This window comes from Temnothorax curvispinosus, unplaced genomic scaffold, assembly GCF_003070985.1.
Source record: "Temnothorax curvispinosus isolate PA1 unplaced genomic scaffold, ASM307098v1 QBEX01014781.1, whole genome shotgun sequence".
Taxonomy (NCBI): domain Eukaryota; kingdom Metazoa; phylum Arthropoda; class Insecta; order Hymenoptera; family Formicidae; genus Temnothorax; species Temnothorax curvispinosus.
The window spans coordinates 438926-452900 of NW_020224561.1; the positions used below are offsets into that span (position 1 = coordinate 438926).

General features: G+C 37.7%; 1 protein-coding gene across 1 annotated transcript; it reads left to right on the top strand.

The window, feature by feature from the left end:
• The first annotated feature begins 10117 nt into the window (after nt 1–10117).
• Nucleotides 10118–13975, top strand: LOC112464964 (histone-lysine N-methyltransferase, H3 lysine-79 specific-like). Its single transcript, XM_025032278.1, has 6 exons — nt 10118–10556; nt 11206–11367; nt 12063–12695; nt 12894–12947; nt 13065–13359; nt 13650–13975. Exons 1-6 carry the CDS (start codon nt 10118–10120, stop codon nt 13948–13950), a joined length of 1884 nt encoding a protein of 627 aa, XP_024888046.1. The 3' UTR covers nt 13951–13975.

Sequence of the window (13975 nt, forward strand, 5' to 3'; positions counted from 1 at the left end):
GTTTATCTGCACGCACACACTATTAATATTTACTCATATTTTCTATGAAATAAATATAATACTGCATATTACTTGTAAATAACGATGTATTAATTAAATTTACAATAATATATTTTAAATATATTTCTCTAAATAAACTTGTATTTACACACATAATGATGAACAAAATTCAGATCTCATAAGAAAGTATATCATATATGTGATAACATGCAACGCAACTATAATATATGTGCTATAACCATAGACGTTATATACGTCTATGGCTATAACATATATAGCGAAATAAGATGAGAATATGACTTCAATTTACACCAAAGAAATAAGTTGCATCTGCAACTGTCGGGGTTGCAGCATCCGTTGACGCTAATAGATTTCCGCTTTCCCGAAGATGTGAGAGAATCCGATGGACCGAGTAGACTCTATAGGCACAGAAGAGGAAGGACGAAAGGGGTCCAGGTGAAGCGGGATAGGAGCAAAACGAGAGAGAAAGAAAGAAAGAGAGGGAAAGAGAAAGAGAGACGCGCTGTCTGGCCACTCTATAATTTGTCGGGGTGAGTTACCGCCCTTGTCTTTGCTTAGCGCTGGCCGTTCGTTCGTTCATTCTCTCGCTCGTTCGGTTTTCTCTCCGGTGATGCTATCGGCGCATACCTCGCTAGACAGGTGGCCACCCCATGACACCCACACACGCTCGATACATCGTTGCATCGCCAGAATTCGGCGCTCTTTATTCCGCGCACCCGCGCGCGCGCGCGCGCGACGAACGACGGATGATGGGTAAAGGCAGATAAAGCTGACTCGTCCTATTTGTCGTGCTGTCATGTATATATTACGTAATGTGCGGATTGGATCTTTCGCGCGTGGCGTACCGATTAGAACACGCTTGGCTTTAAAAATAGAGTTCTGTACATGACCTGTACCCAACTTACAATCTGTAATATCTGAATGATTTTCAGTCATATGTACATATAACAAAAATTTACATCTTCCTTATTCAATTAAGATGATAAACATTGCGAATGAAACAACCTTTATATACAATTTCTTAATTCATAATTGTAAGAAAATAATTAATTACGATATCATATAAAGTCATGACATTTATTAGTATTTATAAGAAACACATTTGACACAGCATTCAGTGATTTTAAGATGTCTTCGTTCTTTCTCTCTCACGAGACAGCAACGACGTGCCATTGCTTCCTTTGAGGAGTTTTTTTTATTAAGTTACGTAGGGGGATGTATGTGCTTCGCCGGAGAGTTTCCATTTCAAGTTAGCGCGATGGCTGTCACGTCTGCGTTCGATCGCCAAGTGATAGAGTTTAAGATCGAGGGATCCAGAACGGTAGTTCGCACCGGTGGAAACCGTCTGTGTGGTCTGCCATGGGTTCCTACCATCCGTTTTCGAGCCCTCCTCGCCGCCCTCCTCCGCCTCCCCTCCCTCTCTCTCTCTCTCTCTCTCCTGAGCGCTTCGCCAACGATGACGTTAGTAACACGATATCTGCCCCATCCGCGGCCTGCAGACGGCTTCCATACAGATGTTCCAAAGGGAATAGGACCGAGGTGGTGTACCATTATCCGTTTATGGAACCGCGGTGACGCCCAGTCGTCGATAACGGTAATCAATTTTGCTGTACGCGCGACGAATCGGCGACGATTCGATGCATCTCGCTCGCGCGGTTGCGTACGAGTCGGTTACGTACATATATAAGTTGATATCAGTTCCGGTTGAATCTAAACTCAGAAAATTTTAATTTTCATATCATAATGCGAGTCATAAAGCAAGTTTTAATCAACGATGGAATATACTGTTATATATAGAACTTTCCAGGAAAGTATACTGTTTGCAAATCAGAAAATAATAAATTTTTCTACTTTGCACTTGAAAACTCAAATTTATGAATATTTTACTTCTAATTTACGAAACATTTTGTCGATATTTATACATGGGGTAAGCCATGTAAAGTGTTATAAGTTATTTCTTTAGAAATTATTAAAAAACAAAATCTTTCTAGTATTTCAAGATAGAGGTCCTTCATAGAACGAATGGATCCTATTAGCAGACTCTCCAGGAGTACAAAAGGATAAACCCCTCATTTTTTTAACTGGAACCACATATTTTTTCTTACATAATCTCGCCTTGATACTTTTACACGCAGAACAATCAGAAGAATCGACTTATGTAAGAAAAGAAAAACATACGGTTCCTTTTTTTAAAAAAAAATGAGATGGCTTGTCCCACTGTCCCTTTGAAGGGCCCAGCAGCGGTACCCCATTTGTCCGAATGAAGGGCCGCAACGGACTTTAAAGGAAGAATCTTATCGTATTCCTAATAACTTCCAAGATAAACAGCTTGTAAAATTTCACGCGCGGACCACCCTGTGTACCTTCAGCAATGTATTGTACACAGTGCGACGCGGGAAAATTGCACTTGCTCGTCATTGATTGTCTCGGCGATAACGCAGAGCGCGGTCGTTTTGAGAGGACATTAGATATTCGAGCGCGGTCTGGTTGGGAATTTACCAAGAATGCTCGCGTTTCTTGGTAGCGTCGAGCAGAAACTACACGAGAGAGCGGCACGAGAAGGTAAAGGGGTGAGTGGAAGAAAACTGGGGAGGGCGGACGGCAGACAAATGAGTTGGGCCGCGAGACCCTGCGACTCGTTTAATCAAAGTTTGGGATGCGTGCCGCTCGGTCCCGAACTAACTACGTCCGATCATGCTACGAAGCCAGCCAGCCAGCCAGCCAACCAGCCTTACCATACTGACTCGTGCCAGACACTCGCAGACGTTACCGTACAAGTCTACCGTACGACTCCACCTTTCCTTCGCGGAACTTCGATTCTGACCCTCCACGATGTTGTTGACTCTGCGTTTAATCCCTTGCAGGAGCTATAAAGCGTTCAGTCTTACATTTCTTCAAAGTTGTTGCTGTGATCGTTGTTTGTATTACTTGTAAAAACTTCTTCGTATTCTCCATATGCGATTCTAGAATATACAAATTCTGTACGCGTACGAATAATGGTTTATATATTCGGTTATTCCGAATTAAAAAGAACAACTACCTTATTGTTAGTGTCATGTTCAGCACTAAACTCAGTCGGGTTAAATTAGATTCTACTTTTTGCTACGATGGAAGATATCAATTTCTACTGCGAGAGAAGGCGCCACCGAAACTCGCCAACGAGTGGAAAAGAGGCACGTAGAGCCAACGTGTATACGACATGCCTACCGACAATAAACGTAGTCGGGTGATATGGGCGAACACGTGAGGATGCACCACGCGCGTGTTTCGTAGGGCGAGACATAAAATAGGTGGATATCGCTGTCCCGGTGCGTGCAGGCACCTCGTAGATAAGCAATTACGATGGAATCCGCAGATAAGACGACAAATTCGAATTCCGAGATTCGGGCCCCCCGATACCATCGACACGAAGCGTGCGTCCTTCACTCCTCTCTTTCTCCCCCTTTCATCGGATTCCCCGGGGACTCTCGACTGGTTGCGTTTCGCAAACGCGCAATTTACTAAACGATAAATTGAACAATAAACGGCTAATATCCCTTGAATCAAAGAAGATCTGAATGTGCATGATTGTCAAAAATTTCAACTATGAAATATACGGAATTCGAAGACTAGAAATATAGAAGAGACCCAAAGAATCGAACAGATTTATAATATACACTGAGAAAAAAAGCTGTTATTGCTTCAATTAAAGTGCTATCACGCATTGTACTTCCTATAGTTTTTATTATTGAATATATATTTTTTCTCAATATATAACAGTTTCTTTTTATTTCTTCGTTGAGAGTAAAAAATAACAATAAAAAGTAAATAAAAATTTGGCTTTTTACCGAATTTATACAAAAAGAAACGAAAGGACCGTAAAAGCGCAACAATTTGTCCTGAAAGCTGATGGCTTTTTACGCTTTTTACCGAATTTATACTAAAAAAAGAAAGGACCGTGAAACCGCAGCAATTTGCTCCGAAAAGTGACGGCTGCGCGGAAAATCGGTCTGCGTGATTTTCTGATCACACCGGGCACACGCGACGTTTATTTTCTAGCGTAAATCGAGTTGTTTCCGGTGATGCGATTTTCGTAAACTACGCAATGCGGCGCAGCGCGATGCGACGCGACATCCGGATGTCAATCACGTACACGCGGCGCGCGGGCGTTTGTCGTATTGCGCTGGTGCGTGTCAGTCGATTTCGCGTGCACGCTCTCTGCCATCCGAAACTGATAATGGGCGTTGCTCCGCGAGTAATGCGATACGTTTGTGCGTCGCGAGTACAATACGCAAATGCGTGTGCACACGTACACGCGCGCGCGTTGCACGTCAGTGCACGGCCTGCCGCGCATATTTAGCCGTAAGATCAAACTCAAACGACTTTGCCATTATTTTAACTCCAAACGATGCAAGCATCGTTTGTCCCGCGCGCGGACCACGAAAAACACGATGTTTTATCGCGTGCGACACGTATACGTATATATGTATACATATATGTGCGGTACGTAACGAGGATAATGATTGAGATGACAATAATTTATATGCCAAAATTATAATTGCACGCTATAAAGCGCAAAGGCATAGCGTGCATTATGTAATATTGCGATTTTACATAAAAAGCACTATATTAAAAGTTACAATCTTAATCTATACGTTTCTACAAACTCTATTGTATACTATAATGATATTTTATTTGTTGCACAAAAATAAGTTTCTGTTTAATTCTTTATATTACATTTATCGTTTCATTTATTATATGTAAAATTACATAAAATTACCGCGTGCTAAAAATGTACAAATTTATGTAAATTTTATGCAAACGTCAATGCGTTTGAAATCAGACAAGCTCGCTGAAATAGAATCGCGTTTTCAATTGGGCAAGGGTTAACTGTCGTTTCTTCCATCGATAAGCCCTCGAGGACAGGAAAGCCGGAAGTCATATCGAAAGATTTATACGCTTCCGAGTGTGGCTCTGGCTCTGGCTCTTGCTCCGATACTCACGCCCACGAGCGGCAGTAGATTACGTGGCATTTTTGCTCTGCAATCCGTGCCTATGCTTCATCTGGATTTATGAGTTATGCAAACAACAAGGAAGTCTCGTCGGGGCTAAGGGTGCGAGAAGTGGCTCCGCCCTCTTCCCTTTTTTCTACGCGTAAACTGGTTTAATATGGTCTGGTTTATCTCTCTTTTCAATTCTATTACGACGTAACATAATTTAACTTACGTGATGCAGTTTATATTTTAATAATTAATGTTGTTTATTAATTAATGTGTGGAAATTAATGTTATTAACTAATTGACGATAATAATTTTGCATGTTTTATGTAAAATATATATGTATATATGTATATGTATTACATATTATATATGTTTATAAGGTAGATATATATGTAGATATATAAATATATTTATTTATTGTTCTTTTAAATTTATCGCTTAACTGATATTTGACGAAACTAATATTTGAGAGATTATGTTTAATGAAATTCTGTTATTCAAATGCACTTTATAATATAAAACAACAATTAAATCAGAATAAAACAATAAAATAATAAAATGAAAGATATGTGATATTATGCAAAAGGTATAATCAAATTAAAGTAAAGCATATTTGGCACATTGGAAAAGTTACAGATAAATGAATAAATAAATAAATTATGATAGCATGGTCAGATCCGCGTGGGTGGAAAAGGCAGATGCGCCTGTCCAAAAAGGAGAATAGTCTCTTCGCATTGGTCCAACCGTGGTTTCCATGGACGCGAATAATCGATCTGTTCGCCGCTGACGTTTGTCTCTTCTACAGAGCATGCTCCAATGAAACCCGGCTCTTCTCGGCCGAGGCATTGCGTAATAATACATTATTATATGCATTATACAAGATATAAGACAAAGGATAATTTAAGCAACTTAAATTTTAAGTTACTTTAAAATTACCACTGGAACCAGCAAAATTATAAATTAAGATTCCAATCATTAAATATGAGGAGAAATATGTGTCGCGATTGATCGACAATATAATTCTTCATAACAACTAATAATATTTCTCCGTAATCCAGAATACGCTGGCGCAATTAATGCTATTTATAAAATTTTGTTAATTATAATTTCTCTTAATATATATGTAACAAAATATTAATTTACTGTCATATTATTTACGTTAATTAGTAATTTCGTTATTGATATACTCGTCCCAATAGTTTAATTGTGCGGGTGCGGGTGCTCTCTTGTGCATACCAGATTACATTATTATTCTTCAACCATATTTGTGTAACGCTTCGGCTCGGTGTGTTATGTGAAATTTATTCGTAATTTAATGTTGCCTCGTAAAACCCAGCTGTGCCGGACGATCGGATGCGCCGACCGATTTTATTCCGAGCTGTCAGATCGCTCAGGTAGTCTGACTCCGTATTACGTTACCCGGCTGCACTCGCTCGATTGCGCTCGCTCGCGCTGCCGGCTGGACGTCACCTGACTTTAACTTTGTTCCGAATTAATCGAACTCGAGGCGTCCGTGGAGAAATGCACTCGTTTCACGCGGGCGAGTGTTCATTAAGTAAAGTTGATTGCCGTCGTATCGCGAGCGCTGAATCAGTCGGACGTCGAAATACACTCAAATCGAGTAAATTCCGTTGGATGTTCCTGATAGGGCGATGTAATGTGTGTAAAGAGCATAATTTCGGTGATAAATTCTTCAATTAATTCGCCAGAGACTAATTCATCCAATTTGGACAAATTAATACCGATTATTATCAATATTACGAATCCTGTTAGTATAATGAATTCTGTTGTCTATTTCAATTTTACCGATTAATTTTGAAACGTCAATTTGAAAGGAATTTGGCTTTTAACGATCATATAATGACAACATTAACCCTTAAATGCCATCCGGGGTCCAGCGGACCCCAGACCCTTTACAATGATATATTTTCAAATGTTCCCCCCAAAAATGGAGCTCATGCCATGCTCCCATTGATGATAGTTGAGAGATTGACCTACCCGGTTGTACACTTAGCAGTACTCAGTTTACTTAATTTTTTATACTATGTTGAAATTGAAATTTTAACAATATAAGCATTTTATTCTCTTTTCTAAGCCTTGAACAACATTGAAAATAATTTTCATAACTAAATATCAAAAAATCAATGAGTAAGGAGACATTTTTCATGCTGGGGTCTTTTATAGACCCCATGTGTCATTTACGAGATTCTTGAGAGGTGTGGCATTTAAGGCATTTAATGAGGTATTGCAGAATACGTGTGAGCACGGCTAATTTTTTTTTTTTTTTTTTCAATTAGTCGCTGCTGCTTTTGATATGTACATAACTTGTCCGTGCAACTTCGTGCTTTCGTTCTAATGCTTTGGCGAACTGCTTCGCCGATTCTACTCATTAACTATGTTGCACCGCCTGCAACGAAGTGCGCGATTAAATTACTCCCTCGCGAGTATCAGCCGTCAACAACGGGAACTTGGCTCGTTAATGCGGTCGGAAACGACGTAGACCAAGTTCCAAGTTCTGCAACACTCTTATACGGATTAAGTAACGCTTCGTAGATCCACTCGACTTTGGACGGACGGTATTGTGCAACGCGATGATTATGACGCTCTTCATAAACGGCAGAAACATGCACGCGATGAATGCATAACGCGATATTTAATAAGGACGAATAGAAAACGCGGATAATTACAAGGAAATGATGTATTAAATCTTTCTGTCTTCTTTGCGTTTGAGGAATTGCGACTACGCTTTTATGGCACTTTCACGAATGCAAATATGCCTGCATATTCATGTTGTATTTTGCATTGGAAAGCGAATATAAATAATGAGTAATGACTTACGTCCCGGAATACCGATCGTAATCTGTTTCGTAATGTGAAACGTGATGACAAAATATCTTTTTGGTTACGAAAAACAGAAATTTCTCCGAGGAAATAATTCTTATGCAAATCATATATATTTAAAGTTGGCATGAACAAAAATGAACAGAATCTGCACTTCACAAAGATTACTTTCTGCTGTTAAGAGCTCAATAAGATCGCTTTCTACGTTCAAAAACGCTATTGCGGTAAGAACAATACTAATTCTACACTGCGCGTTAATAAATTTATTTAAATCGTGTTAAAAGTACAAAGAATCGAATAACTTTTATATATGCATCTCGAAGGTGCATGTCTGCGATAATAACGAAACAAAGTTGTGGGATCCGTTTCGCTCGATTCTCAATCAATGGAGAACGGCAAGGAGCGAATTTTGTTGGATAGAAGTTCGCGTACCGCGCAACCATCAAAACAGGATCCGAATCAATCAACTTCCACCTCTCAATGCCATCAGGTAAACATGAATACGCAAAGAGTAACCTTTTCTTACCGAGGTAAAAGAAAAGTTCTCCTACGATAATATATTATAGTAAATTTGTGAATACAAATTATAAATTGCAATTGTAATTTTTTAATTACAAGTTGTAATTAAAATTAAATGTTACTAATAAAAGTCATAATTCATTACAAATAAATTATAACTGCGTGTATCACACAGAGTGAATTTTGGAGTTCGTTGCAACAGACCGCGTCCGACGATAGCGCGAGAGACGGTGATGAGCTTTCAAAAGAGGAACCTAGTGAACATCTCGAGGCTTTGAAATTCGCGTTTCCGAAGAAGGTCAAGGCTCGTGGAAGAAGAAAAGCGAACGGCAGCGAGCGTAGAGTCACGTTCGCTGATCATTAAACTCGTTCGCGCGACGAGCGTTGCGTTACATTACATTAAAAACTGCAGCAAATGCAAATATTGTATTACATTCATTCTACCGACGTCCGATCAGATTTTTCTGCGTAATAAGATTTTTCGATTTCAAAGGCGCGAGTGTACGGATGATGCGGTTTTATCGTCAAAAAATTCTGTAACCGATATTTGTTAACGATACTCTGACTGCAGTAGATCATTAAAGAAACGATACGAAATCGTCACGCGCACACATCGTTCTTATTTATCATAATAATAATGTTTTTCTTTCTATTATTTATATTGGGTGTGTCCCAATGATGTCGTTAGAAAATACAATTTTACTTTCGATTTGCGATATTTTATCAGATGTTTTAATATTCACATATAGAGACTATCGATTGTCGATTTTAGTGCTGAAACTTCAGACCATTCTTGACATCTATAACTAAATTTTCTAATATATTCCGAACCCTCAAAATTCTAAGTAGATCAAATTTTATACTATTTTAATTAAATATTATACGAATAAGAACAAGCATGAATGTATTCAGGATATTGGCGTTGCAAGATTTATCGCATATTCTGCCTGCTAAATCTGTGCAGGTACTGCCACAAAACCAACCCAAGTAGATCAAATTTTAAATATTATTTTAATTAAATATTATATGAATATGAACAAGCATGAATGGATTCAGGATATGCGCGTTGCAAGATTTATCATATATTCTGCTTGCTAAATCTTTGCAGGTACTCCTCCACAAAATCAACTTCTTCCCAATTAGTAAAAAAAAATCAATATTTGTTGGTTATAAATACTATGATAGAATGTTAAGTCTTGCAATAATAACATCCCCAAAAAGAGAGAATTTTGATAATTTGTATTTATTTGTATTTCTTAAAATTATATTTTTTTATAAATTATATGTATTAAAAACAATACATAAAAATGATACATATGTCAAATTTAATATCAAAAGACTAACCTGTAGATAGGAATGTACGCAAATATAACAATTATATATAATATATAATATAATATATAACAATTATATGTAATATATGTAAATATACAAGAACTAAAAATATTTTAAATTAGATAAAAGTATTCAGTAAATGTGTTTATAGATTGGATAATATTTTTCTTTATTACGATGAATCACAGCATGAAACGCACGTGCCCATGATCGTATTTAAGCGTTGCCTTTCGAACTTCCTCAATTCCTCACGCAAACAAAAGCATGCCCACGAGAGTATAAGAAGAATTAATTTATCAACAGTCTCCATAAATTTGGAACCTATCTTCACCACATGGATGGCCTCACCTGAAATCACAACGACAACCTTCAATTCTCGATTTTCCGCATATTTTTTGTCTTTCAAAACAAATACGGAGAAAATGCATTTAGAGACATTAAAACCTCTCATTAAGTACGATGAGTTATTGGATGGAAATCCAGTATCTAGAAGCAAGTGCTGCAAAACGCTTCCAAATATCCAGGCTGGTGATTTCGGTTTTGTATATAATGACAGCACTGTAATAAAGTCTGATAAAGTCTACTACGATGACTGCGCTTCAAAAATAATTTTCGCACTTCAAGAAGATCAGCAACCCAGAATTGATCGCACAATCGAACAAGTATCAACTGATGATTTATCGACTTGCACCACTGTAAAAAATGTGGATTCTCCGTTTCTGGTGAAACCGGAATTAAAAACACCAGAACTCCAACATCAACAATCAGGAGATTTATTCGAAACATTGCAACAATTGAATACGATGACGAAACCGCGAGGAACGACAGATACAGCGAAACAACCCGCGTTTTCGAAAATAGGTAGAGAAATTCCACAAATTTGTACATAAATTGAAACACACTCGAACTCTTTACAAAACACTACGTCAGATTTACGTCTTGTAGAAATCCTGCGCAATATTCCGTTAAAATGGTCCTCTATGGAGCGGTCATATCCTCGTAGAGAGCATCACACATGGAAGTCTTCTAAGATCGAGAACGATGCAATAAGATGTGATGACCATCGTTTCTTCGCGTCTGACATTCGGACAATGCGACAAAAACAAAGTGCAGGCTACGAATCGTCTCGATTTCATCATTTAGCTTACTCCGGAAGTTTGGAGAATCAAAGCTTTCGAAAGTCTTCGTTGTGTCTACCTTCTGTACCACGTCGCGTCTTCTCCTCAAGAAGTTGCACCGTGATGCAGCAATCTATCCGAGAAATTAAAACCTTGAGAAAGGATCTGAGCGCGAATACATCAATCGTTCGTTTGAGAAGCACGCGATCACACCCAGGTGTTTTGAAATCCTAGATAATCATTTGTTTTTAACTTATAGTTTAAATAAGCCTCAATTTGAAATTATATGTATGTGCGTACAGTAATTTAATAAAAATAAGCGTTTTATATCTAGTCCGCAACTAATATTAGTGCATTAAACGATCGACATTTAATGAGATTGTCAATCGCAGATCGCGTTTCTTTGGCGAAACTGCAGTCATTTTCCTGTGACGCTTCGAAGTCGAAGAGATCCGCCGATTGCGAGGATGATAAGTCGCAACGATCGAAACGCAAAGACGAGACCAAAGACACGTGTTCTCAGGAGGTTGCGAAGAGTCGCTGCCGGATCGAGAGTAAAAAGATTTGCGGAAAAACGCGACGGAAAGACACTCGCGCCTCGTCCCAAGATGATACGTGTGAAAAACGACAACAGAAAAAATCCAAGTCGTGCAAAAATTACATGTGTCCCGAATTGAAACGACAAAAGCCATGCAGTTGGGACGCGGACCGATGTCCTGAGGCTCGTCGAAAATGCGATGCGAAAGGACGAGTCTCGTCGAGGGATCGCGCGCGACAATCGAGAGATTCTGATTGTTCGCAGGAACGGGGTATTGATACAAGATGTATAATAAGAGTAATATGGAGCGGCATAATCATTATTACAATAACATATAAAAATATAATTCTTATTAAGAAATATTCATATTTAATTTAATATTCATGCGATATCTCATGAAACATCTGAAACTGATTATCTCGAATGTTCAGAATTTTACAGATTAATAGAGACAGAAATTATTGCTGCTTTATTATCTTATAATAATTTAAAATTAGCTGTCATCATTATAATAATTTAGCATTTATTATTGTATATCTTGCTGGAATTCTATGTGTATCAATTTGTCCATTCTTCACGCTTCTAATTCATATTTTACCTATTGTGTGTTTTTATATCTTTTCTCCATTATTCTTTTAATTTGTTTACTTGTTACACTTGTTTTCTTTCATTTTTTATTATATACTTTTCTTTAACATCTTCATATGTTAGGACGGCAATCAAAGTCATATAAACGACGCGAAGATTGCGAGAAATCCGATGAGCCCCGTGCAGTTTGTAAAGATACAATAAAAGAAAGGAATGATTGTAAACCAAAATGCGAGAAACGACGCAAGAAACGTGACATCAGCGAGAAAGAGCGGCAAAAGTGCACTGGAAGCAGTCGAAAGCGATCCAACAGCTGTCGCAGAAGAAATTCTTCCCGAGCCGGTGATAAAAGCTGCAACAAAGTAGACGGAAAACGACGTTACTCGCAACAATCAATTTTCTCCGTCTCGCAAGATCGTAAATCTTTCTCCACTTTGATTCCCGATATCGCTCTCGGCACGAATATAAGCAAGACAACGCAGAGATTTTATGCTAGCTGCAGCAAAGATGAGAAAGATCGAAAACAGAGTCCGTCTTGCGAGAAACGAAGGAGAAAATGCGAGACTAAGGAAAAAGATGAAATCAAGAAAAGGTGCGTGAAAGGTCCAGCTAAATGTATATCGAGAAAGAAAACTATTCACAAGATGCGAACCTGTCAGTCTACACAAAAAGATAAACACAAGAAATCATGCAAATCCACGAAAAAATCCAATCGTGAAGAATTTTGTACTAGTAGAAAGAAAGAATTTATGAAAAGTAAGTTATATTTAATATTACTATATATACATGTGTATATATAAAATAATATGATAATAATAATAAATATATACATATAAAGATCAACAAGGTGTCTTTAATCTTTTCTTTGCATCTTGTCATTTTCTTTACGCAGAAATTCCTGTTTTATTATCATCTTTACTGAACTTTTAATTAATTTTTATTTTCTCGTTGCAGACGAGAAACTCAAAACAGACTCAGTGAAACCATGTACATCATCTATCATGAAAGGTGAGTTTTACGAATTCTTGAGCCCTTAATCTTTTTTTATGTTATGATTTATGCGGAAGAGGAACATTATTATATTAAATTTTTAATTAATTATATTTCTTTAATTGTTTGTTGAAGATAAAAAGCCCAAGGAACAATCAATGAAGGGACAAATAGGTCGCGAATACAAAGAGATAGATGAATGCAAGAAGGGCTTCAAGAAAGAGAAAGGGGGCAATAAAGCCAAAATGGTTTCCATAGAACACAAGCCGTCGGGCTTGGGCCGCATAATCAGTTCATATAAAGAACAGAAGAAGGATAGCGAAAAGTTTGCAAGTACGCCTAACGAATCAATCACTTCTACGGATACCATATTCAAGTGGTTCATCATTCAATCTCGGGTTATTAATAGCAAGATTCCAATTGTCGCCAAGTTAGTACTCTCCCTTGGATTTTACTTATGTCGTGTTAACTGCGTTCTCAAATCTTAAGAACTAAGTAGCTCAGAGAAAGAATAATATTCTTTAAAAATTCAATGTTTCTCAATATTTTTTATTTTGATCAGTGATTTATCTGGTTTTTCGTAATTTATATTATTATTTGGATCATTCATGGATTATTCACAATAATCGTTTCCATTTTATCGTAACTACATCACGTACTTGTGATCAATAATCATTTATTTGCTGCAACAACGAGTTATTTGATGCGATATAATTACAGGGATGTCAGACTGTTCAATGTAATGTTTGATCGATCATTTTCTACCGCGAAACTGGATTATCAGGATGATTTTGCTATCGAACGAACTATGAGCAATGGTGAAATGGCTCAGAATTATTCTGCCAATAGCGACGATTTTATTCACGATGATGAATTGCCGAATTATGTCGAAATAGAGTATGAGGACGAAGAGGATGACGTTTACGACATTCGGCCACTAGTCGATCGGTCTCCGGAATCGATTGAATCTTACGCAAAACTCGCAAAAGCCACAGTAAATAATAATTTATTATGCAAATAGTAAAAAACCAACTTTATTATAATTG